Source organism: Nesoenas mayeri (assembly GCF_963082525.1).
Source record: "Nesoenas mayeri genome assembly, chromosome: 1".
NCBI classification, from domain to species: Eukaryota; Metazoa; Chordata; class Aves; order Columbiformes; family Columbidae; genus Nesoenas; species Nesoenas mayeri.
Genome location: NC_137541.1, coordinates 419,345 through 444,002, shown reverse-complemented (window position 1 = coordinate 444,002; position 24,658 = coordinate 419,345). Strand labels below are relative to the sequence as shown.

The following is a 24,658-nucleotide window of genomic DNA, read 5'->3' as shown; positions in this document are numbered from 1 at the left end:
TGGAAGGTAAATAGGGACAGCTGCCAGCTCAGCGCACACCTAAACGCATTTGACTTGAACGTCTTACTAACATAAATAGTTTCCAACAAAAGCTAAAATAGCACCCCCAGATTCCAGCAGGTCATGTTTGGAGGTCGTCTCCAAAAGCCCCTCGTTTCCTCGCCACGGTGTCTGGCAGGAAGGCTCATCCGGCCCCGGCCACGGGCTGCTGTGTGGCCATGGCCACGGCTGCTCGGCGCTCACACCCCGGCTGCTGTGTGGCCATGGCCATGGCTGCTTGGTGCTCACACCCCAGCTGCTGTGTGGCCATGGCCACGGCTGCTCGGCGCTCACAGCCCCGGCTGCTGTGTGGCCATGGCCACGGCTGCTCGGTGCTCACAGCCCCAGCTGCTGTGTGGCCATGGCCACGGCTGCTCGGTGCTCACACCCCAGCTGCTGTGTGGCCATGGCCACGGCTGCTCGGCACTCACACCCCAGCTGCTGTGTGGCCATGGCCATGGCTGCTCGGTGCTCACAGCCCCGGCTGCTGTGTGGCCATGGCCACGGCTGCTCGGTGCTCACACCCCGCTGCTGTGTGGCCATGGCCATGGCTGCTCAGTGCTCACAGCCCCGGCTGCTGTGTGGCCATGGCCACGGCTGCTCGGTGCTCACACCCCGCTGCTGTGTGGCCATGGCCATGGCTGCTCGGCGCTCACACCCCGGCTGCTGTGTGGCCATGGCCATGGCTGCTCAGTGCTCACACCCCAGCTGCTGTGTGGCCATGGCCACGGCTGCTCAGTGCTCACACCCCGGCTGCTGTGTGGCCATGGCCATGGCTGCTCAGTGCTCACACCCCAGCTGCTGTGTGGCCATGGCCATGGCTGCTCAGTGCTCACAGCCCCGGCTGCTGTGTGGCCATGGCCACGGCTGCTCAGTGCTCACACCCCGGCTGCTGTGTGGCCATGGCCACGGCTGCTCAGTGCTCACAGCCCCGGCTGCTGTGTGGCCATGGCCATGGCTGCTCAGTGCTCACAGCCCCGGCTGCTGTGTGGCCATGGCCACGGCTGCTCAGTGCTCACACCCCGGCTGCTGTGTGGCCATGGCCACGGCTGCTCGGTGCTCACAGCCCCAGCTGCTGTGTGGCCATGGCCACGGCTGCTCGGTGCTCACAGCCCCAGCTGCTGTGTGGCCACGGTCCCGGCTGCTTGGTGGCCATGCCAAGAGGCAAACCCCCCCGGCACCCAGCCAACAATCACCAAAACCACCCCGAAGCCCAGGAGTGTTCCACCACCAACAGAAATACAGGTACTGGCTCATGTGCATTAGCAGGAATCCCCTGGAACTGTCTGTTAAGTGATTTACAGCCCACAGAAATCTCAGCAAGCAAGGAGGAGGACGAGGAAACTCCTTCTCCCAGAGGACAGAGAAAAGTGACGCCCAAGGACCAAAGCACAGGATTATACATGCGGCAAGTGCAGGAAATGTAAAATATCCTAATTAAACCTTCAGAGGGAGAAGTTTGTTTATTTTTTAAATCTACAGTGAGTTTGCTACTACATTGACTTTGTACGTGCCGAAGTCTGTAGAGAGGAGCCCTGGTGAAGCGCCGTGCGTCCCGAGCACCCTGTGCCGAGCAGCACGGTGACACCGCGGGCGCGACCCCATCCTGAGCGCCCTGTGCCGAGCAGCACGGTGACACCGCGGGCACATCCCCGTCCTGAGCGCCCTGTGCCGAGCAGCACGGTGACACCGCGGGCGCGACCCCGTCCTGAGCGCCCTGTGCCGAGCAGCACGGTGACGCCGCGGGCACGTCCCCATCCCGAGCGCCCTGTGCCGAGCAGCACGGTGACACTGCGGGCACATCCCCGTCCCGAGCACCCTGTGCCGAGCAGCACGGTGACACCGCGGGCACATCCACGTCCCGAGCGCCCTGTGCCGAGCAGCGCGGAGACACCGCGTGCACATCCACGTCCCGAGCGCCCTGTGCCGAGCAGCACGGTGACACCGCGGGCGCATCCCCGTCCCGAGCGCCCTGTGCCGAGCAGCACGGTGACACCGCGGGCACATCCCCGTCCCGAGCGCCCTGTGCCAAGCAGCACGGAGACACCGCGGGCGCATCCCCGTCCTGAGCGCCCTGTGCCGAGCAGCACGGAGACACCGCGGGTGCATCCCCGTCCTGAGCACACTGTGCCGAGCAGCACGGTGACACCGCGGGTGTGTCCCTGTCCTGAGCGCCCTGTGCCGAGCAGCACGGTGACACCGCGGGCACATCCCCGTCCCGAGCGCCCTGTGCCGAGCAGCACGGAGACACCGCGGGTGTGTCCCTGTCCTGAGCACACTGTGCCGAGCAGCACGGTGACGCCGCGGGCGCGTCCCCGTCCCGAGCGCCCTGTGCCGAGCAGCACGGTGACACCGCGGGCACATCCCCGTCCCGAGCGCCCTGTGCCGAGCAGCACGGTGACGCCGCGAGTGTGTCCCTGTCCTGAGCGCCCTGTGCCGAGCAGCGCGGTGACGCCGCGGGTGTGTCCCTGTCCTGAGCACACTGTGCCGAGCAGCACGGTGACACCGCGGGTGTGTCCCTGTCCTGAGCACACTGTGCCGAGCAGCACGGTGACGCTGCGGGCGCGTCCCCGTCCCGAGCGCCCTGTGCCGAGCAGCACGGTGACGCTGGAAGTGCGTCCCGCTGGCTGTCACCCATGAAGGGTCTATTACAGTGTCGAGGCTCTGATGTGCAAAAAGATTAGTTAATTTATACCAGTGATCTGAACTGAAATATATTAGTCACAGCAAATCGTATTTGTAAGTGGATGCTCTTATGCAGAATTAAAGTGAATATAATTCATTTTATCATAATTATAGCTTTGAGAGTGAATTGAAGTAAACCAAATGAACTATTTTAGTTCCAAGTCAGAGGCCGCAATGCTGTAAGTGGGTAAACTGGTCTGTTACAAAGGGCAGCATGGATCAGCTCTTCTGGTCACCCTCCCGGCCAGCCAGAAAGGAAAAGCGAATGGGGGGGATCTAACACAGACGAGTCTTGCAGGACAACGCTGACCCTGCCTGGTCAGCACAGGCTGGACATGGGGCCCGCACCCCAAAACCTTCACCCCACCAGGTGCATGCCCTGGGGACACCTGCTGAGCTGACACCTGTCCCCACAGAAGCCAGGGCGCTGGGCAGAAGCCACTCCGGGACACCCCCCGTCACCCCATGGCTCAGTGGGGGTCCCCTTGTCCCCTCACGGCTCAGTGGGGTTCCCCTTGTCCCCCAATCACCCCATAGCTCAGTGGAGGTCCCCTTGTCCCCCAATCACCCCATAGCTCAGTGGAGGTCCCCTTGTTCCCCAGTCACCCACGGCTCAGTGGGGGTCCCCTTGTCCCCCGGTTACCCCATGGCTCAGTGGGGGTCCCCTTGTCCCTTGGTCACCCTACAGCTCAGTGGGGGTCCCCTTGTCCCCCGGTCACCCCGGGGCTCAGTGGGGGTCCCCTTCTCCCTTGGTCACCCTATGGCTCAGTGGGGGTCCCCTTGTCCCCCGGTCACCCCACGGCTCAGGGGTCCAAGATCTGCATCCTGGTTTAGCTTTACCGCAGAGCCGAGCTCTCCCAGGCGGTGCAGCCCAGCCTGCCCTCCCGGTGACCGGCAGCTGCGGTGCCGGCACTGGCAGAGGCAGCACCTCCTGCCCAGGCTGGCGCATCGACAATGGTCCAACTTCCCCCTCACCTGCCCCGATCACGAGCCCACCGAGAGAAACGCTGCCTCTGACGGGCAGCAGGGGCCCCAGGGACAGGGTAACGCACCGACGTATTTGACAGCAAGCTCTCAACAGGAGCGGAGCATGTGGATCGTGACTAATTCTCAATCAAGGCAAGTAACACAGACACCAAGGATGAGCCCACGGGCTCTTCCCCGCCTGCGTGACATCCCTGGTTTTAGGAAACCGCGGCGCACGGTTTGGAGAGCTCCAGAGAGGCGTCCCCGGCGCGTCTCACAGGCGTTAGACCCGAGGCCCGTATTTAACCCACAAACACGCGCTGTGCTGGAAGCAAGCTGCTGCTGCCAGGCACGGGGACGGCTGCTGGCACGCTCCCTGCCAACGCTGCAGGCTCAGGCACCAGCACACGTGCCAGCGCAGCCCAGGCAGCCCCGCGGCAGAGCTGCGCCTCGCGGCCAACCGCCCGCGCCACCTCGCCTCCCCGGGACAGCCCCGAACGCAGACACCTCACCCCGTGCCAGGGGCAGCTGCCGCTGGCTTTGCTCCGTCATTCGTTAACCGCACTCTTAACGGATTAAAGGTACGAGTTCGCTATCTAAGCGAGCGGTGTACACTGATGCGGCCACGACCGTCTGCCTCTGGCTCCCTCTGCAAAGCGCGGCTGGGGCCGCAGGGCCAGCAGCCCCCATGCCAGGGCCCGCAGGGACAGCAGCCCCCCGTGTCGGGGACCGCGGCGATTCACCACGGAACGGCTTCTGGTGCCAGGATAAGACCCACAACTTCGGCCAGCACCCCCCTGGGCCGGGCCGGGGCTGCCAGATCGATGACTGCCCCTCTCCCTGGCGGCCGCGGCAGCAGAGCACACGCTCTGGACAGAACGGAGCTGCCAGCGTCAAACCAACCCTGGCCACGGCTTGCAAGGGCCTCTGCTAATGGCCCAGATGGATGAAAGACACAGCTAAAAGGCTATATATAGCTGAGCTAGTCAACAGAGAAATGGGCTGTTTCACAGTGTGATTCATCAGGCTTGTTTTAAATGTCTAACTTGGGATGAGATAAATTGCTCTCTGGAAGAGCTATTTCTTACCGCTGACTGCAGGGAGTCTAGACACCTACCCCAGGTGTGGCTGCTGCGTCCCCGTGGGCCATGAATCACCCTCCGGCGGCGACGGCCCGGCGCTCCCCGGCACCCAGCGCCCCCGGACATGGCGGCAGCGCGGCCGGTGACAGGTGACCCAGCAGCACAGGACCCGGGCACAGGCTCCCGGCACTGCTGCTGGCTTGTGGCCACCGGCCCTGCCCCGAGGGGCGCGCTGGGCAGGGGGACACTGAAGCACAGGAGGCTCCATGTGAACACGAGCAGCCACTTGTTTGCTGGAGGTGCCAGAGCCTGGCCCAGGCTGCCCAGAGCGGGTGTGGAGTCTCCTTCTGTGAGCCATTCCAGCCCTGGGATCCTGTGTGATCTGCTCTGGGACCCTGCGGGAGCAGGTGGGGCTGGGGACCCGCAGAGCTCCCGCAGCACTAACAGCTGGGGGGCCGGGGCTCTGGGTTCAGCCCCAGCAGCACTAACAGCCGGAGGGCGGCCGCGCTGGGGCTGAGGCGCCTCTGCCCGGGGAGCACAGCAGGAGCCGTTCAAGGCCCCATTTGGGAGGACACCTTTCCCCCTCACCTCTGCTGTCCAGGGCGCCAGATCAGCCAGAGGAACCCCACAGAAAGTCAATGAGGGAAAACATCGGAGCTCCCGCCCTTCACTGAAACAGCTCAAGCGCAACGACTCCAAACTTCAGAAGAAAAACTCCCAGAGCTGGGAAAACAGCTCGAGGAAGGAAAAAATATTACAGTCACTTCTTATTGGAAAAGTGCTGTGCAAGGGACCCTGGAGACCCTGGCTGAGGCAGCTGGGCTTGGGCTCAGGCTCAGAACTGGTACGGGCTGAAACCAGGACTGAATGGAACCGGTTAACTGAGCTGGTATGGGCTGAAACCAGGACTGAATGGAATCAGTTAACTGAGCTGGTACGGGCTGAAACCAGGACTGAATAGAACCGGTTAACTGAGCTGGTATGGGCTGAAACCAGGACTGAATAGAACCGGTTAACTGAGCTGGTACGAGCTGAAACCAGGACTGAATGGAACCGGTTAACTGAGCTGGTATGGGCTGAAACCAGGACTGAATGGAACCGGTTAACTGAGCTGGTATGGGCTGAAACCAGGACTGAATGGAACCGGCTAACTGAGCTGGTACGGGCTGAAACCAGGACTGAATGGAACCGGTTAACTGAGCTGGTATGGGCTGAAACCAGGACTGAATGGAACCGGTTAAGTGAGCTGGTATGGGCTGAAACCAGGACTGAATGGAACCGGCTAACTGAGCTGGTATGGGCTGAAACCAGGACTGAATGGAACCGGTTAACTGAGCTGGTATGGGCTGAAACCAGGACTGAACTGGTTGATGGATCAGCCGTGGCCCGGGAACGGGCCGGGTCGTGCTCCCGAGAAGGTGGTTCGGTGGCACCAGGAGCCCCTGCCGGGCCAGTGGCCGCAGCCGCGGCAGCCGGAGCAGCGGGCAGTGATGAGATGTGATGTGACGAGGTGTGATGGACGGCAGAGCCGACACTGCCAGCGCCCAGTGCCCTGGAGCGTCGGACACCGCGGGAGATGGGACGAGGTGCTGGTGTGTGTCCTGTGCCCCCCGGGGCAACAGGCAGAGAACGTCACCGCGGCGAGAGCTCTGCCCTGCGGGCAGGAGCCTGAGGAGAAGGACCGCGGCTGGTATTTTGGCAGGTACCGCGGCTCGGCAGCCGCTCATGAGGACGCTTTGTAAACCCTTCATGCTTGCAAACATATTGTTGAGCAGGGCGCTATTCAGAGACAAATTTCTCTGTGCTGGAGAACTGAGACTTGGCAAGGCACAGAAAATGGAGAAAGGCCTTCGGAGAGTTTGGAACATAAATCCACACCCCAAACACACCTTCTGAGAAACTCCCCATGGTAAACCGAGATTATTTGATTGTACGTTTCTCCCCAAGAGCTTGCACCCGTAAGTACTGCAGGGCAGGAGAGCAGCCAGCGGATGGGAGGGAGCAAACGGGATCATAGGTCTGGTTTAAGAAATAAAACAATTAAAAAGGGGGTATCTTCAGGAGAAAAAACAACATCTCTTCAAAGGAAAAGTCCATCCAAAAGATGCACCAAAGAGACAGAGGCATTCTGAACAGCCTGCTGGAAAGAAGCCTAAAGCTAAAGGACAGTTTGTGTGCCAGTCGGTCTCCAGCACCCGTGTTCTCTGTACTGTGCCCAGTCCGACCGGTAAGCGCTGGCCCCGCTGCTCCCGCACGGCCGGCTGGGTGGGTGCTGACCCCGCCGCTCCCGCACGGCCGGCTGGGTGGGTGCTGACCCCGCCGCTCCCGCACGGCCGGCTGGGTGGGTGCTGACCCCGCTGCTCTCGCACGGCCGGCTGGGTGGGTGCTGACCCCGCTGCTCCCGCACGCCCGGCTGGGTGGGTGCTGACCCCGCTGCTCCCGCACGGCCGGCTGGGTGGGTGCTGACCCCACTGCTCCCGCACGCCCGGCTGGGTGGGTGCTGACCCCGCTGCTCCCGCACGGCCGGCTGGGTGGGTGCTGACCCCGCTGCTCCCGCACGCCCGGCTGGGTGGGTGCTGATCCCGCTGCTCCCGCACGGCCAGCTCGGCGCCGCCCCCCGGAGAGCGGCACACGGGGTTTCTGCTCAGCACCAGAGCGCCGATGGGATCTCGTTCCTCTGACTTATCAACAAGGTTTCCTCTCGTACGGTGACACGCTGATAAGAACTCGCAATGTATCACGGCAGATGCCGTGTACAGCTGCTGTCACTTCCACGGCAACGTGCAACACGCCAGCCTCACACGGGGCACTGCGGCACTTGCCAGTGGGATGTGATGGACACAATAAGGAATCTCAGTTTGGTGTATTTCAGAGAGACGCTGAGGCAACGTAACTCATTGCTGAATATGCAAAGACAACATTGTTGACAAAGGAAACACTTTTTACCCTTCTCCCAATACAAGGAGAGAAGAAATTTGATGAAAAACGCACAGGTGAAGAAAGAAGGAAAAATCCAGAACATGACAGAGAACCGCTGTCTTGAGCCAAGGGCTCCCGAGCAGGTTAAAGCTCCAGCAGGAATTCCCAAGGCAGCAGAGCCCAGTCCTGCGCAGGGAACGGGACACGGGACAGACAGCAACACCCGGCGATCCCCACAGCACCGGCGCTGCGCCGCTCCGGTGCTCCTGCAGCAGCTCAGCACCTCGCCAGCACCGCATCACACCCCAGCGCCGCGGCAGGAATCCGCGGCTGAGAAAAGCTGGCACCCAAAGAGAGGGCCCCAAGGTCTGAAGAGCAGTGTGCCCTGAGAGGAGCTGACACCGACGGAAAGGGGAAGCAGCGAAAGCACCGCGCGGTGTGCCGAGCGGACCGCGGAGCCGCAGCAGGCGGACCGGAGCTCGGGCCAGTTTCGTCCTTAGATCCCAACACTGTTCTGCTGACACCGTCTAAATCCTCCCTTCGCTTGGGGGTCATTGCTCTCCAAATTCGTAAGCAGAGAATTTCTTGTCAATGGCACCCTGATTTTCAGAAGGGCTATTTGGCCTCAGCAGGCCAAGTTTAGCAGCGCCAGCAATCCAGAAACCCCCCTGTTCACCCGCAACACGTAAGATCTCAGTGGAAAAATCCTGTTCTAGCCTCCAGTAAAGAATGTAGCACAGGAAAGCGGGACTCATGACAGACAGCGGTCCCAGGGGGTTGTATAACTCTCATACCAGGCTACGGCAACCAGCCGCATCTTGGCTTCTTCCCATCTCTTTCAAAATGACCTTCCCAGCAGAGAAAACAAGGAGCAGAAGGAGCATTTCCCGACCCCGGCTCGAAGGAAAAGCTTCACCGGTAACCGCGAGTCCCCCCAGCCCTGAAGCGGACACGACACCCCGCAACGCGCTCCTCCTGGGAACGAAGCTGAAGCGGAGAACGCAGGACGAAGGGGGTTTGGTAGTGACCATAAAAACCCCGCAGCTTCAGCAGGTGCCAGAGACCGTCTGCAGCACCCGGCCCCGGAGCCGAGCAAACCAGCCCCAGAGGCGCCGCTGCTGCTGGCCCAAGCTGCCTGCAAACACCACGGCCCGCAGACCCACCTCGCACCACGATGCGCTTTACTGGTGTGAGCAGACCCACCCCGCACCACGATGCGCTTTACTGGTGTGAGCAGACCCACTCCGCACCACGATGCGCTTTACTGGTGTGAGCAGACCCACCCTGCACCACGATGCGCTTTACTGGTGTGAGCAGACCCACCCTGCACCACGATGCGCTTTACTGGTGTGAGCAGACCCACCTCGCACCACGATGTGCTTTACTGGTGTGAGCAGACCCACCCCACACCATGATATGCTTTACTGGTGTGAGCAGAACCACCCCGCACCACGATGTGCTTTACTGGTGCGAGCAGAACGACCCCTGACACCAGGACACACTCTATCGGTGTGAGCAGATCGACCCCTGACACCAAGACACACTATTGGTGTGAGCAGACCAACCTGACACCAGGACACACTCTATCGGTGTGAGCAGAACAACTGACACCAGGACACACTATTGGTGTGAGCAGACCAACTGACACCAGGACACACTCCATCGGTGTGAGCAGACCAACTGACACCAGGACACACTCCATCGGTGTGAGCAGACCAACTGACACCAGGACACACTCCATTGGTGTGAGCAGACCAACTGACACCAGGACACACTCCATTGGTGTGAGCAGACCAACTGACACCAGGACACACTCCATTGGTGTGAGCAGACCAACTGACACCAGGACACACTCCATTGGTGTGAGCAGACCAACTGACACCAGGACACACTCCATTGGTGTGAGCAGACCAACTGACACCAGGACACACTCCATTGGTGTGAGCAGACCAACTGACACCAGGACACACTCCATTGGTGTGAGCAGACCAACTGACACCAGGACACACTCCATTGGTGTGAGCAGACCAACTGACACCAGGACACACTCTATCGGTGTGAGCAGACCGACCCGACACCAGGACACACTCCATTGGTGTGAGCAGACCGACCCGACACCAGGACACACTCCATTGGTGTGAGCAGACCGACCCGACACCAGGACACACTCTATTGGTGTGAGTAGACCAACTGACACCAGGACACACTCTATTGGTGTGAGCAGACCAACTGACACCAGGACACACTCTATCGGTGTGAGCAGACCAACCTGACACCAGGACACACTCTATTGGTGTGAGCAGACCAACTGACACCAGGACACACTATTGGTGTGAGCAGACCAATTGACACCAGGACACACTCCATCGGTGTGAGCAGACCAACCTGACACCAGGACACACTCCATTGGTGTGAGCAGACCAACTGACACCAGGACACACTATTGGTGTGAGCAGACCAACTGACACCAGGACACACTCCATTGGTGTGAGCAGACCAACCTGACACCAGGACACACTCCATTGGTGTGAGCAGACCAACTGACACCAGGACACACTCCATCGGTGTGAGCAGACCAACTGACACCAGGACACACTCCATTGGTGTGAGCAGACCAACTGACACCAGGACACACTCCATTGGTGTGAGCAGACTAACTGACACCAGGACACACTATTGGTGTGAGCAGACCGACCCGACACCAGGACACACTCCATTGGTGTGAGCAGACCAACTGACACCAGGACACACTATTGGTGTGAGCAGACCAACTGACACCAGGACACACTACTGGTGTGAGCAGACCAACTGACACCAGGACACACTCCATCGGTGTGAGCAGACCAACTGACACCAGGACACACTATTGGTGTGAGCAGACCAACTGACACCAGGACACACTATTGGTGTGAGCAGACCGACCTGACACCAGGACACACTCCATCGGTGTGAGCAGACCAACTGACACCAGGACACACTCCATTGGTGTGAGCAGACCAACTGACACCAGGACACACTCCATCGGTGTGAGCAGACCAACTGACACCAGGACACACTCCATTGGTGTGAGCAGACCAACTGACACCAGGACACACTCCATTGGTGTGAGCAGACCAACTGACACCAGGACACACTCCATTGGTGTGAGCAGACCAACTGACACCAGGACACACTCTATCGGTGTGAGCAGACCAACTGACACCAGGACACACTCTATCGGTGTGAGCAGACCAACTGACACCAGGACACACTCTATCGGTGTGAGCAGACCAACCTGACACCAGGACACACTCTATCGGTGTGAGCAGACCAACCTGACACCAGGACACACTCCATTGGTGTGAGCAGACCAACTGACACCAGGACACACTCTATCGGTGTGAGCAGAACAACTGACACCAGGACACACTCCATTGGTGTGAGCAGACCAACTGACACCAGGACACACTCTATCGGTGTGAGCAGAACAACTGACACCAGGACACACTCCATTGGTGTGAGCAGACCAACTGACACCAGGACACACTCCATTGGTGTGAGCAGACCAACCTGACACCAGGACACACTCCATTGGTGTGAGCAGACCAACTGACACCAGGACACACTCCATTGGTGTGAGCAGACCAACTGACACCAGGACACACTCTATCGGTGTGAGCAGACCAACTGACACCAGGACACACTCTATCGGTGTGAGCAGACCAACTGACACCAGGACACACTCTATCGGTGTGAGCAGACCAACCTGACACCAGGACACACTCTATCGGTGTGAGCAGACCAACCTGACACCAGGACACACTCTATCGGTGTGAGCAGAACAACCTGACACCAGGACACACTCTATCGGTGTGAGCAGAACAACTGACACCAGGACACACTCCATTGGTGTGAGCAGACCAACTGACACCAGGACACACTATTGGTGTGAGCAGACCGACCCGACACCAGGACACACTCTATCGGTGTGAGCAGACCAACTGACACCAGGACACACTATTGGTGTGAGCAGACCAACTGACACCAGGACACACTCCATCGGTGTGAGCAGACCAACTGACACCAGGACACACTCCATCAGTGTGAGCAGACCAACTGACACCAGGACACACTATTGGTGTGAGCAGAACGACCTGACACCAGGACACACTCCATCGGTGTGAGCAGACCAACTGACACCAGGACACACTCCATCGGTGTGAGCAGACCAACTGACACCAGGACACACTATTGGTGTGAGCAGAACGACCTGACACCAGGACACACTATTGGTGTGAGCAGACCAACTGACACCAGGACACACTCCATTGGTGTGAGCAGACCGACCCGACACCAGGACACACTCCATCGGTGTGAGCAGACCAACTGACACCAGGACACACTATTGGTGTGAGCAGACCGACCCGACACCAGGACACACTCCATCGGTGTGAGCAGACCGACCCGACACCAGGACACACTCCACTGGTGTGCTCAGCCTCCTGCGCAGCCCCGGCACGGCTGGGACCACACATCCCGTCCCAGCTCCAGGCACCGGCGTGCTCCCCAGGGAGCCGGGCCCTTCGGATCAGGACTGTGCACAGCCTGGTCTGTGGCAAGAATTAAACTTTAAACACACTGAGAACATTTTAGGCCAGACCAATTTTTCCAGCTATAGTTTAGGATGACTAAAAATAGAGTTTTGCAATGCCAACTGGTGGCAGCTTTAATAACCAGAGAGGGATTACTTGTTCTGTGTGTCCCCAGGGAATCTCCATCTCCTCTCTGCACTGAAGGAGATTTTGACACTTCTTCCCACTGTACTGTCCTCCCCAGATCCCACCGGGCTCCTTAATCCTGGACTGGCACCAGAGCACAAGCAGCACTCCAGACAGCTGCTCAGGACTCAACGAGCTACTCCCCTGTCCCCCCGGGTCCCCTGTGCTCCCCCAGGCTCACAGGATCTGCCGGCCGTTCCTTGCCAATGCTGAGCCCACCACCTGGCGTGTCACGGTGCCACCCAGCGCACCCTGGTGTCACCCGGCGTGTCATGGTGCCACTGAGCGCGTCACGGTGCCACTGAGCGCATCCTGGTGCCACCCAGCGCGTCCTGGTGCCACCCGGCACATCCCGGCTCTGAACGGAACAGGCTGCCCGCCGAACAGCCCTGCCCTCCAAGCGCACGCCCCTCGCCGCGGCCCAGGGCCGGTCCAGCTCCGCAGGGCCAGCGCTGCCATGGCAGGCGGCGGCTCGGCAGCCAGAGCCGCTCCCTGCACCGCCCTGGAGAGCCCAAACCAGCCCTGGAGCTGCTGCCGGCTCACAGTGCCCGTGACCCCCGTGCCACCCCGCACACCAGCCGCACCCCAGCACCACCCCGCACACCAGCCGCACCCCAGCACCACCCCGCACACCAGCCGCTCCCCAGCACCACCCAGCACACCAGCCACTCCCCAGCACCACCCCGCACACCAGCCGCTCCCCAGCACCACCCCGCACACCAGCCGCTCCCCAGCACCACCCAGCACACCAGCCGCTCCCCAGCACCACCCAGCACACCAGCCGCTCCCCAGCACCACCCCGCACACCAGCCGCACCCCAGCACCACCCCGCACACCAGCCGCACCCCAGCACCACCCCGCACACCAGCCGCTCCCCAGCACCACCCCGCACACCAGCCGCACCCCAGCACCACCCCGCACACCACCTGCTCCCCAGCACCACCCCGCACACCAGCCGCACCCCAGCACCACCCCGCACATCAGCCGCTCCCCAGCACCACCCAGCACACCGGCCGCTCCCCAGCACCACCCAGCACACCGGCCGCTCCTCAGCACCACCCAGCACACCGGCCGCTCCCCAGCACCACCCAGCACCATCAGCCGCTCCCCAGCACCACCCAGCAGCGCCGCGGAACAGCCGCAAACACTGCGATCCAGGTGCTGACAGCCCTGAAGAAACACCAAAGAAAGTGACTTACACAGGCTGTTCCCAACATTTACCGAGAGAATAAACGCTCAAAGGGAGAGCAAAGGGAGGTACAGACCACAGCTTAAGCTAAATATGCATTTCACATTTCTAAACTTTGTAAAGTGTATTTGCTTTAAGCAAGTAAAACAGGGTATCTAAATTCTATGTTCTCTATCCCAAATGGCTTATCCAAAGTGATGCAAGATCGACCTGGACGCCACCCATGCTGCAATCGCAAAGACCTATTTATTTGGAATAGAAACCAAACTGGGTTAGAGCGGAGCAGACGGGCTGATCAGAGGTACAAAAAATTAACTGCAGGAAAGGATTCAAAGAATGGGGCACATGAACGGCAGAGCAACGTGTATTCACGGAGATATAAAACAGGGATATAAAATGGTGAGTGGGATTTCAAAACACCAAAACTTCCACAGAGCATCTGAACAAGAAAATACTTCAACTGGAGAGTGACTTATTTCTAAACCAGTAAGATGAGACACTTCTCTGCATCAGGCATAGTTACCTGCCTTACGACACAACTGGCGTACAGAGCGCAACAGGGGTTTGAAAGGGGTCAGGTATTTATACAGAACACAGGAACACGCAGAGAAACAACCAAGTCCTCAGTCTGCAGCCCACCACTGAGCCACCATCAGGAAGCCCATGTCCTCCATCCCCATCACCAGAAGCCCATGTCCTCCATCCCCATCACCAGAAGAAGCCCGTGTCCTCCATCTCCATGACCAGAAGAAGTCCATGTCCTACATCCCCATCACCAGAAGAAGCCCATGTCCTCCATCCCCATCACCAGAAGCCCATGTCCTCCATCCCCATCACCAGAAGCCCGTGTCCTCCGTCCCCATCACCAGAAGCCCGTGTCCTCCAACCCAGCACCCCCATGCCCATGGCTCCCTGTGGCCCCACAGCAGCTCCCCTCCCCAGCCCATCACCTCCTGCTCCCCACACAGACCCGGAGTCTCTTCCCACCACGACGGTCCCAGCCACCCTCTGGTCCTGTTTGGCCAGATGTGGCAGAACACGTCACGGCTGTCCCGGAGCCTGCACGGCCTTGGTGGCCAGGACCACAGGGCTCGATGAACCACCAACTCCCCACTCTCAGCTGCTGCGTCTCGAGCAGCTTGGCCTTGAAACCTCCATACATGGGACAGATTTGTGGATGAGAAGGGAGGACCAGCAGTTGCTCATGTCCAGCTGCCCCAGGAGAACGGGCTAAAAGGAGACACCAGGGATCTTCCCACGTGGGCAGGAGCCAGCAGGGACCCCCGGGCTCTCCCAGGGCTGCTGCACCAGGGGCCTGCAGCGTTAGCTCATCACAGACATCGCCACACGACACGGCCTCGCTTGGACCTGGGACAGGAGTCACACAGCTCTGGCGGAAAACCAGCCCGCAGACCCGAGAGGGACCAGGACCGCAGCCGGCCCCTGCTCACCACCGCCCTGGCCAGGCAGGTGCACGTTTCACCAGCAACAAAACCGCTTCTTCCAAACACATTTTTTCACGTCCCCGAGATATTTTAGTTTTATTCAGCTCATTTTCTTTCGTCCTTCACGAGCAATTCTTCTCTTCTTCCCCTTCCGTGACTCATTTTTCAAAGTTTCCAACAACAAGGGGAAATAATTTATCCGTGTCTCAAGAAACTCATTATTCCTGAAAGATCTTTTAACTTCCAGACGCTGACCACGACACAACCAGCGGAGAACTGTCTCGCAGGCTCCCGCGGCACCAGCCACCTCGCGCCCAGGAGGACACGTGGTTGGGGACCGAGCACAAGGTATCGCTCAGGGTGCGTGTCCAAGGCTGCCGTGCCCGTCCAGAGCCCCTTCGGCAGAGCCGCGGCACCGGAGACGCCAGGAACGCCCGGCAGGCCATGGGGCCAGCTCTGCGCCGCTCCCGGCCACCGCCCCCTCCACACACCATGGGCAATGACACCCCCGGCTCTCCCGAGCCCTGGCGGGATCCACGGTCACAGCTCAGCACCTCCCGGGGACTCGGGGCTGCAGGATGCTGAACAGCGCTCACCCACCCCACAGCCAGCTCACGGAGAACCCGCAAAATGGGGACAAAGACAGGTCCTTAGTGCATTTCAGTGCCCAGAAGAGCGAGAGGTCCTCGGGTGGAAGGGAAGAACACAGGAGAGCGAGAGGTCCTCGGGTGGAAGGGAAGAACACAGGAGAGCGAGAGGTCCTCGGGTGGAAGGGAAGAACACTCGGCATCACTGGGCTGCGAGAGCCGAGGGAGCAAAGCACCGGCCCCTGCCTGGCGCAGCGCCGGCTCTGGTGCCCACGGGACAGGGCAGCTCGGGCTGCAGAGCCGGCTCTGGAGCCCACGGGACGGGGTGGCTCGGGCTGCAGAGCCGGCTCTGGAGCCCACGGGACAGGGCAGCTCGGGCTGCAGAGCTGGCTCTGGAGCCCACAGGACAGGGCAGCTCGGGCTGCAGAGACGGCTCTGGAGCCCACGGGACGGGGCGGCTCAGGCTGCAGAGCCGGCTCTGGAGCCCACAGGACGGGGCGGCTCGGGCTGCAGAGGCCACGGGGACAAGGAGCTGCAGGAGATGCTCTGCAGCACGGGGGGACCCCTCGCCGGGGCCCTGGGGCCCTGCTCAGAGATCGCTGACACGAGGCTGGCAGGCAGCACTCGAGACCGAGTCACTGCTGCTGTTAGCAAAGGAGAGCTCAGGCTCCCTTTTCCAAGCCAGGACCTGCTCGCAGTGCCTCCGGTGTCTCACAGCCAGCTCACCACCGTCTGTTGTGTCTAAAGGCACACCAAAAAATCATTAAGACAGCCACGAATACTTATTTCAGAAGTCAGAAGAGATGAAGGCTGAGGTCTGGAAGGTTCCAGAGCAGGCAGAATAGCGGCAGAAGGTGTCGGTGGTTTGAGAAGTGCAGCACGATCAGCCATGCGTGGTCAGGGTTCCAACCCGCTGGCCATGAGGCTCCATCGCTGTTCCAGCGCTTTGTCACCCTCGGCTCTAGGTCACCACAGGCACAGGCCACGCGAGGGGGAAGGTTAAAGCCTTGGCTTTAAACCCAGATTATCAATGGCTCCGTCTTTCCAGCCGTACGTGCCCGCGGGCAGCGCGGGGCCCTGCGCCCGCAGCCCCTGCGCAGCGTCCCCACGGACAGAACCGGGGAGACCACCGGCTGCGCACAGCGAAGCTGCAGCCCTGCCGCCAGCAACACCACCTTCTCCGCAATAACAGCTTCATTCACAAGCAGAACAATCCCCTCTATCTAAACAACCTCCGGCACAACCAAGAGCTGCTGTTAATGCAATAATAACTCAACAAAACCATAACCACAGCCAACAGAAATCCAGTTTGCCATTTATTTCAGAGGGTTAGCTCAGACGCTGCAGCGGGGAATGTCAATAAGGAACCACGCGAGAGAGGAAAACCTACTGTTGGATGCACATGGTAACAGTTGCTCGAGAATAACTCCTCCTAATCACAAAGTGCAAGGAACTGACTCCAAACCAGCATGTTCACAGTGTTTCTAATCCCTCCCGGTTGCAGGCTGAGGTTCAGGCCTCGCTGTGCCTGCTCTCCCAACCATTTCTCCCCGTGACCTTGCGATTCCAGCGCTGGTGCCTACTGGTCCTGCCTTTGCTTGGGGCGCTCACGTCTCATTTCATTTCTCATTATCAGTGAGAAGCAGATCAAGGACAGACTCTCCTCTGCTGGAATTCTTTGGCTATCTTGCAAAGGAAATAATGGTATTGATTATTGCTTGTTGTCATCCAACAGCTACCAGGACAGCTACAGCACAGCCCAGACAGACACCGTTACCTCTCACCGTGCTCTTGAAACCCCAGCGGCTCCCTGGGAAGCCCGAGGAGCCCCGTCACACGGGAGGTTCGGCGCGTCGCTCACTGCACCCAACCCAGCACGCGGGGTGCAGACCCGCGTCCAGCAGACCCTTCGCAGCGCCCGTCCGTCGCCAGGGAACGCACCTGCCAGCGCCACCCGCGCGCTGCTGGACCCTCGGCTTCCCCGCGCCAGCCACCAACAAGCAGCGTCTGCTTCCCAACAGCCGCGCTCCAGACAGCCCTACGCAACCTCGCACGCTGTGCCGCTCTCCTGTCCCACCGCAACCCGAAACCACCGCAGGGATGGCTGTCAGGTCCCTCACCAACACATCTTACCGTGAGGCACCAGCCCTACCACAGCCTCCACGCAGCCACCTCCTGTCCCTGCGGAGACCCCTTCCCCAGCACGGCTCCGGCCCAGACCCGCGCCTCGGGACGGGCTCCTCCCTCGGCATTGCCCTCCCAGAGCCGCCGCTGCCGCCCCGCAGGCTCCAAACACGCTCAGCTCATCAGGCAACTGCCGCCACAACGCTCTGACAACGCTGCCCAAACCGGCTCCCACCCTTTCCCAAGCAGCTCTCCTGCTCATATCCCCCACACTTCAACACTTCCTCCAGCGCCACCTTCTCCCTCGGGACCCTCTGCCCTCAGCCCCCGGATTCCTGGGAGCTCGGTGACCCCCAGCCCCCGGACTCCCGGGAGCTCGGTGACCCTCAGCTGGCACGTCCCTTCCCGGACCCTGATCCAAGTCCCATGGCTGCAGAAGCAGCTGTCCCCAGCACGGCAGCTCCAAACCACACACCCCATGGCCTCCCATTGCTGCCCCAGCACGGCAGCTCCAAACCACACACCCCATGGCCTCCCATTGCTGCCCCAGCACAGCAGCTCCAAACCACACACCCCATCGCCTCCCATTGCTGCCCCCGGCATGGCAGTTCCAAACCACATACCCCATCGCCTCCCATTGCTGCCACTGGTATGGCAGCTCCAAACCACACACCCCATCGCCTCCCATTGCTGCCCCAGCACGGCAGCTCCAAACCACACACTCCATCGCCTCCCATTGCTGCCCCCGGCACGGCAGCTCTGAACCAGACACCCCACGGCCTCCCATTGCTGCCCCCGGCACGGCAGCTCCAAACCACACACCCCATGGCCTCCCATTGCTGCCCCAGCACGGCAGCTCCAAACCACACACCCCATCGCCTCCCATTGCTGCCCCCGGCACGGCAGCTCCAAACCACACACCCCATCGCCTCCCATTGCTGCCCCCGGCACGGCAGCTCCAAACCACACACCCCATCGCCTCCCATTGCTGCCCCCGGCACGGCAGTTCCAAACCACACACCCCATGGCGTCGGCAGCCCAGCCCCACCTCAGCCAGGCACCTCCAGTCCCACCAGCTCCTGCTTCCCGCCAGCTGGCTGCAAAAAGGTTCTTCCCACCAGCTGAAGTTCTTCCCGGTTCCAAAGGAGCCACAAGTCACCAAACATGACAAAGCACCGTCCGCAGCGGTTCCGCTCAGGCGCTGAGTTCCGTTTACCCCATCGCTCCACCTGTCTGCAACGCCAGGGTGCCCGATCCAATGACTGTCAATATTCCTGTCCTCGCAAAAATTAAGCAGCACCTCAAAAGCAGTAAATAAGGGAGCGCTGCCCATCTGCGCTGCCTGGAGATATTTCATAAGCGAGTCACTGAAGCGATGCTCTGTTAACTCTTCTCGTGCCCTCTCGGCCACGCACGAAGGAACCAGCCCAGAGTGTCCCCAGCGCCGGGAGCCGCTGCCTGTCCTGCTCCGCTCGTCCTCCCCACAACTCACTTTCCCTCTGGAGATCACATGAAGATATGCAACAGTTACTGGTGAACGCAGGATTTAACGGTTCTGTTGCATCAGGACCACCTACTTACTACAAATGCATGAAGAGACATGGAGGGTGTGACAGAAAACACGGGGTAAGGGGGTGAAGACAAGAGATGGGAAAAGCACTTCTGACCCAAAAGCCTTGTCCATCTGTTGGTACCTTCCGGCCTCCCGGACAGAAACACCTCCACCCCGCGACGACGGAGCACGCAGCCCCACACAGCACCCGTGAGCTCCAAGGGCCCTGCAGGGAGCCCAACCAGCTGGCGCGGCAGCCACGGCACAGGCACTTCGCAGCTACAAAAATGCGTCAGCGAGAGCAACAGTGGGTCTGCTTGGGCTGCCGCCTCCAAGGGGGCTCCAGCACCACCGCGCAGGGCTCTGGTGTGCCTCTGAGGCAGCGATTCACAGCATGAACAGCAAGCCCCAGCTCCCACTCTGGAGCTCAGATCCACATTACAGCTAACGCAACTAGTCAGGTTAGCGGCTGCTCCCGCCCGCATTGCAAGAGGCATCAGCAAGGGAAGTGGAGGCAGGAAGATGAAAAGAAGATCCTTAAACTTTCTATGAAAACCTATGGAATTAGCCCACTTGCAGAGGAAGCCTCTTCTCATCCCCGTCTGCTGGAAGCTGACTTACAACCTACCGCAGGGTTTGCACGTCTTCCAAGAAGTCTGCCCAGCAGAAAGGGCAACACCATCATCCCTCTAAGCCTCTCACCTTCCCAGGAGCTCTGCATCACAGCGGCTCCAAGCTCTGGTGAGGAAGAGCTTCCATGCCCGCCGTCCCCACGCCACTCTCAACCCGTGCCACCAGCGCCCAGCAAGAGAAGGGTGGGCGCTGGGAGCCTTGCAGATGGCCCATGGCATGGCGTGAGGCAGCAGCAGCTCACAGGGCACACTGTCAGCCCCAGGCTGGGGAGAAGAGGGCTGAGAGGCAGCTGCTCCTCCTGGGGTCCCAGCAGAGTATGGCGTCCACTGCCCTGCCCCACAGGATGGGACCAATGAGCCAGGGCCCGACTGCAGGACCAGAGCCCCAGGGCCACACTGAGGAGCCATGGTCCCACACCGGGGACTGACCGGGCACCCCTGGGCCTGACCCGCACCCCATGGCCCTGCAGCCCCAGAGCCTGACTGTGCACCCAGGGTCTGCCCTGGGACCCAGGGCTGGAGCTGACACCTGGGGACCCCAGGGCTGGAGCTGACGCCCGGGGACCCCAGGGCTGGAGCTGACGCCCGGGGACCCCAGGGCTCGGCTGGGGCCCTGCGGCCAGAGTCGGGACCCCACGGCACAGACGGGGCAGCCAGCGCTACCAGCCCCAGCCCGTGGCCAGAGCGTGACCCCCGCGCTGGAGCCGCTCACGGGACACCCGGAGCAGAGCCCGGAGCCGCCGGGCGCCACCGCCGGCCCCCCGCCCGCCCCCGGCCCCGCCCGCCGGCCCCACTCACCCTTGACGGCTTCGCCCCGGTTGAGCTGGATCTCGCCCTCGCCCTGCGGCGCGTAGCTCTTCACCACGATGAACTTGCGGCCGGGCACGGCGCTGTACAGCTTCCGCTTGGGCCCGCGCAGCGGGGCGGGCGCGGCGTGCGGCGCGGGCTCGGAGCCGGGCCCGGGGGGCCCCGCCGGGCCGCCGGGGCTGTAAACGAAGACGTAGGTTACGGTGCTGATGCCCGGCAGCTCGCGGCTCGGCCCGCCGCGGCCCGCGGGCTGCGCCATGGCGGGGCCGGCGCGGGGCTCAGCGCAGCCCCGGCCGCCGCGGCGCCGCCCGGGCGCGGGCACCGGCTGCGGCTGGGGGGCCGCCGCCCGCCGCCGGCTCCATGGCGCGGCGCCGCCCGCCCCGCGCGGCGCTCCGCTCCCTCCGGCGCACCATGGCCCGGGGCAGCTGCCGCCGCCGGCGGCTCCTCCCCCTGCGGGCGGGGACGGCGCCGGCCCGGCCGCCTCCCGCCCCCGGCCGCCGCCCCCGCCGCCGCCGCCGCCGCCCCGACCCTCCGCCGCCGCGGGGCCGGGGCCGGAGCCGCGCACCGAACCGCCCTCTGGCGGCCGCCGCGCTGCCCCGGCGGGGAGAGGGGCCGGGGATCGGGGGAGCGGTGCCAGAGAGCGGGGCTGGGGATCGCGGGAGCGGTGCCAGAGAGCGGGGCTGGGGATCGGGGGAGCGGTGCCAGAGAGCGGGGATGGGGATCGGGGGAGCAGTGCCAGAGAGCGGGGCTGGGGATCGGGGGAGCGGTGCCAGAGAGCGGGGCTGGGGATCGGGGGAGCGGTGCCAGAGAGCGGGGATGGGGGGTCGGTGCCAGAGATCGGGGATGGAAGGGCAGTGTCGGGGGGGGCAGTGACAGAGAGCGAGGCTAGGGATCGGGGGAGCGGTGCCAGAGAGCGGGGCTGGGGATCGGGGGAGCGGTGCCAGAGAGCGGGGCTGGGGATCGGGGGAGCGGTGCCAGAGAGCGGGGCTGGGGATCGGGGGAGCGGTGCCAGAGAGCGGGGATGGGGATCGGGGGAGCAGTGCCAGAGAGCGGGGCTGGGGATCGGGGGAGCGGTGCCAGAGAGCGGGGCTGGGGATCGGGGGAGCGGTGCCAGAGAGCGGGGATGGGGGGTCGGTGCCAGAGATCGGGGATGGAAGGGCAGTGTCGGGGGGGGCAGTGACAGAGAGCGAGGCTAGGGATCGGGGGAGCGGTGCCAGAGAGCGGGGCTGGGGATCGGGGGAGCGGTGCCAGAGAGCGGGGATGGGGATCGGGGGAGCGGTGCCAGAGAGCGGGGATGGGGATCGAGGGAGCAGTGCCAGAGAGCGGGGATGGGGGGCAGTGCCGGGGGACTCGGGGGCGCAGTGCCAGAGAGCGGGGATTCGGGGGAGCACTGCCAGAGAGCGGGGGCTATGGGCGCTGTGCTGGGGGGGTCAGTGCCAGAGCGGGGGCTATGGGCGCTGTGCCGGGGGCGACTCCGGGCCGGGCGGTGGCAGTGCCGGGGCAGGTTGCAGGGACAGGACCGGGACAGGTTGCAGGGGCAGGACCGGGACAGGTTGCAGGGGCAGGACCGGGACAGGCTGCAGGGGCAGGACCGGGACAGGTTGCAGGGGCAGGACCGGGACAGGTTGCAGGGACAGGACCGGCGGGCGGGCAGCCTAGGGGGGGGTTTCCCCGAGGCGCAGCGTAGGGGGGCAGGCTGGGGGCCGTGTGCGGGAGGGACAGTCCGGGGGGGCAATGCCCGGCGCCGCAGGGTGCGGGGGACGGGTCTGGGGGCCAGTGGCGGGGAGCAGCAGTTCGGGGGCGGGGATGTGCGGGCTGCTCAGGGGCGGGGAGCGGGGAGCAGGGAGCGGTGCCCGGGCGGGGCGGTGGCAGCAGCGTCCTCTGCACCGAGGCAGTGCCGGGGGAGCCCTCTGTCCCCGACCCGCCGCGCACCGCAGCCCCCCCCGCAGCCCCCCGTACGCAGCCCCGCACCCGGGGGCTCGGGGCTGGTCCCTCCTGCGGCCCCTGCAGCGCCCTGCTGGCAGCCCCCGCTCCGAGCCTGCAGCCCCCCGATCTGCACTCACAGCCCCTTGGGTGCGCACATCCTCCCCGCGAGACCCCCGGGTCCGTGGGGCCGTGTTTCCACGGCCATGGGGGGCAGGGGGCGGTGCGGCGGGGTGTCCCCCGCAGACCCCCTGCTGCTGGAGCTGCTGGGGACGCTGCGGGTGGACAGAGCGGCTGCTGTGGCAGGAAAAGCCGCCCCGTGCGCCCCCCCAGCAATGGCTGTGACCCAGAGTGGGGCTGGGGGACAGGACCGTGTCTCTCTGCCTGGGACACTCTGAGCGTCCCCAGGAGCTCCGGCACCACCACGGAGCAGACACCCACCGCATGGAAACCAGCGGGATGCTGGGAGCGAGACCCAATGCCGAAACAACCGGCACAAGGGGCACGGCTGCCCAGCTTGGCATCGGCCTCGGCCCGAACCCTCTCCACAAAGTGCCATCCGCCGGCTTCAGCAGAAGGCACTGTCACCCCGGGGACGTGCGGGACCCTGCCAGCCCCAGCCCAGCCTGCCGCTGCCGTGCTGCGCTCACTCGCAGTCCCTCAAGGGAAAAAACACTTAATAAGAAATAAATAGCTACCCTTTCCTTATAATGCTTCTAAATGTCACTCCGGTATCATTTTTAGTCAATGCAGAGATATTAAAGACCAGCTCAGATCTGAAATCTCTTCCCTTCATGCTTTCAGGAGCAGTCACGAGCAGCATGCAGAACGGGTAGGTATTGCAGGCAGCTCGCAGCAACATCTGCTCAGCACAGCAGCTGCAGCCCCGCGGTCTGCGCGCTCCGCTGGCCTGGGGACGCGCAGCCCACGGGCCAGTGCCGGTGGCCGCACATGAGCCGTGCGGACGGTACACGGTGGTGGCACACGAGCAGGGCGGCCGGTGCATGGTGGTGGCACACGAGCGGGGTGGCCGGTGCACGGTGGTGGCACACGAGCGGGGTGGCTGGTGCACAGTGGTGGCACACGAGCAGGGTGGCCGGTGCACGGTGTTGGCACGAGTGGGGTGGCCAGTGCGCAGTGGTGGCACATGAGCAGGGTGGCCAGTGCACGGTGGGATCGCTGCGTGCAGGGCTGTGAGACCTCCAGCACCACCGGCTGCAGCAAGTCCCACACAGACCTGCATGTGCAGAGCAGGATCCCCCTCCTGCCATGTTGCTTCTCCAAAGTACTGACTGCAAATCCCCTCTTCCTCTTGCTGTGCCACCGCTGCTGTTCTCAGCCGTGCAGCCAATGTGCCGCTGCCTCAGCCACCACAGAACCCCCAGCTCCACCGAGGAACCTCTGGCTTCACCACAGAACCCCCAGCTCCACCGAGGAACCTCTGGCTTCACCACAGAACCCCCAGCTCCACTGAGGAACCCACAGCTCCAACATGGAACCCCTGGCTCCACCACAGAACCCCTGGCTCCACCATCGAACACCTGGCTCCACCACAGAACCCCCGGCTTCACCATTGAATGCCTGGCTCCACCACAGAACCCCCGGCTCCACCACAGAAGCCCCAGCTCCACCATCGAATGCCTGGCTCCACCATCGAATGCCTGGCTCCACCACAGAACCCCCAGCTCCACCATTGAACACCTGGCTCCACCACAGAACCCCCAGCTCCACCATCGAACCCCTGGCTCCACCATCGAACACCTGGCTCCATCGCAGAATTCCTGGCTCCAGCGCAGAGCGTGCACCCGGCACCCTCCAGCCGGATTGCAGCAGCTTTCTGCACCAGCTCCCGTGCAGTTCCTCACAACAACACTCCCTCGTCTCTCACGTCATGGCTGACAACGCCGCTGCCGGACCCGGAGCCGGTCCTTGCGCAAGGGACACAGAGATC

At 62.4% G+C, this 24,658-nt stretch overlaps 1 protein-coding gene across 1 annotated transcript in view; it reads right to left on the bottom strand.

The window, feature by feature from the left end:
* The window catches only part of SHANK3 (SH3 and multiple ankyrin repeat domains 3), a gene marked incomplete at both ends in the record, with an annotated part of 330,722 nt that overhangs the window by 166,606 nt on the left and 139,458 nt on the right, over window positions 1-24,658 (bottom strand). Inside the window, one exon of the mRNA XM_080358124.1 lies at window positions 20,776-20,963. Within this exon, the coding sequence (XP_080214250.1) occupies window positions 20,776-20,963 (188 nt within the window). The remainder of the gene's footprint in view (window positions 1-20,775; window positions 20,964-24,658) is intronic.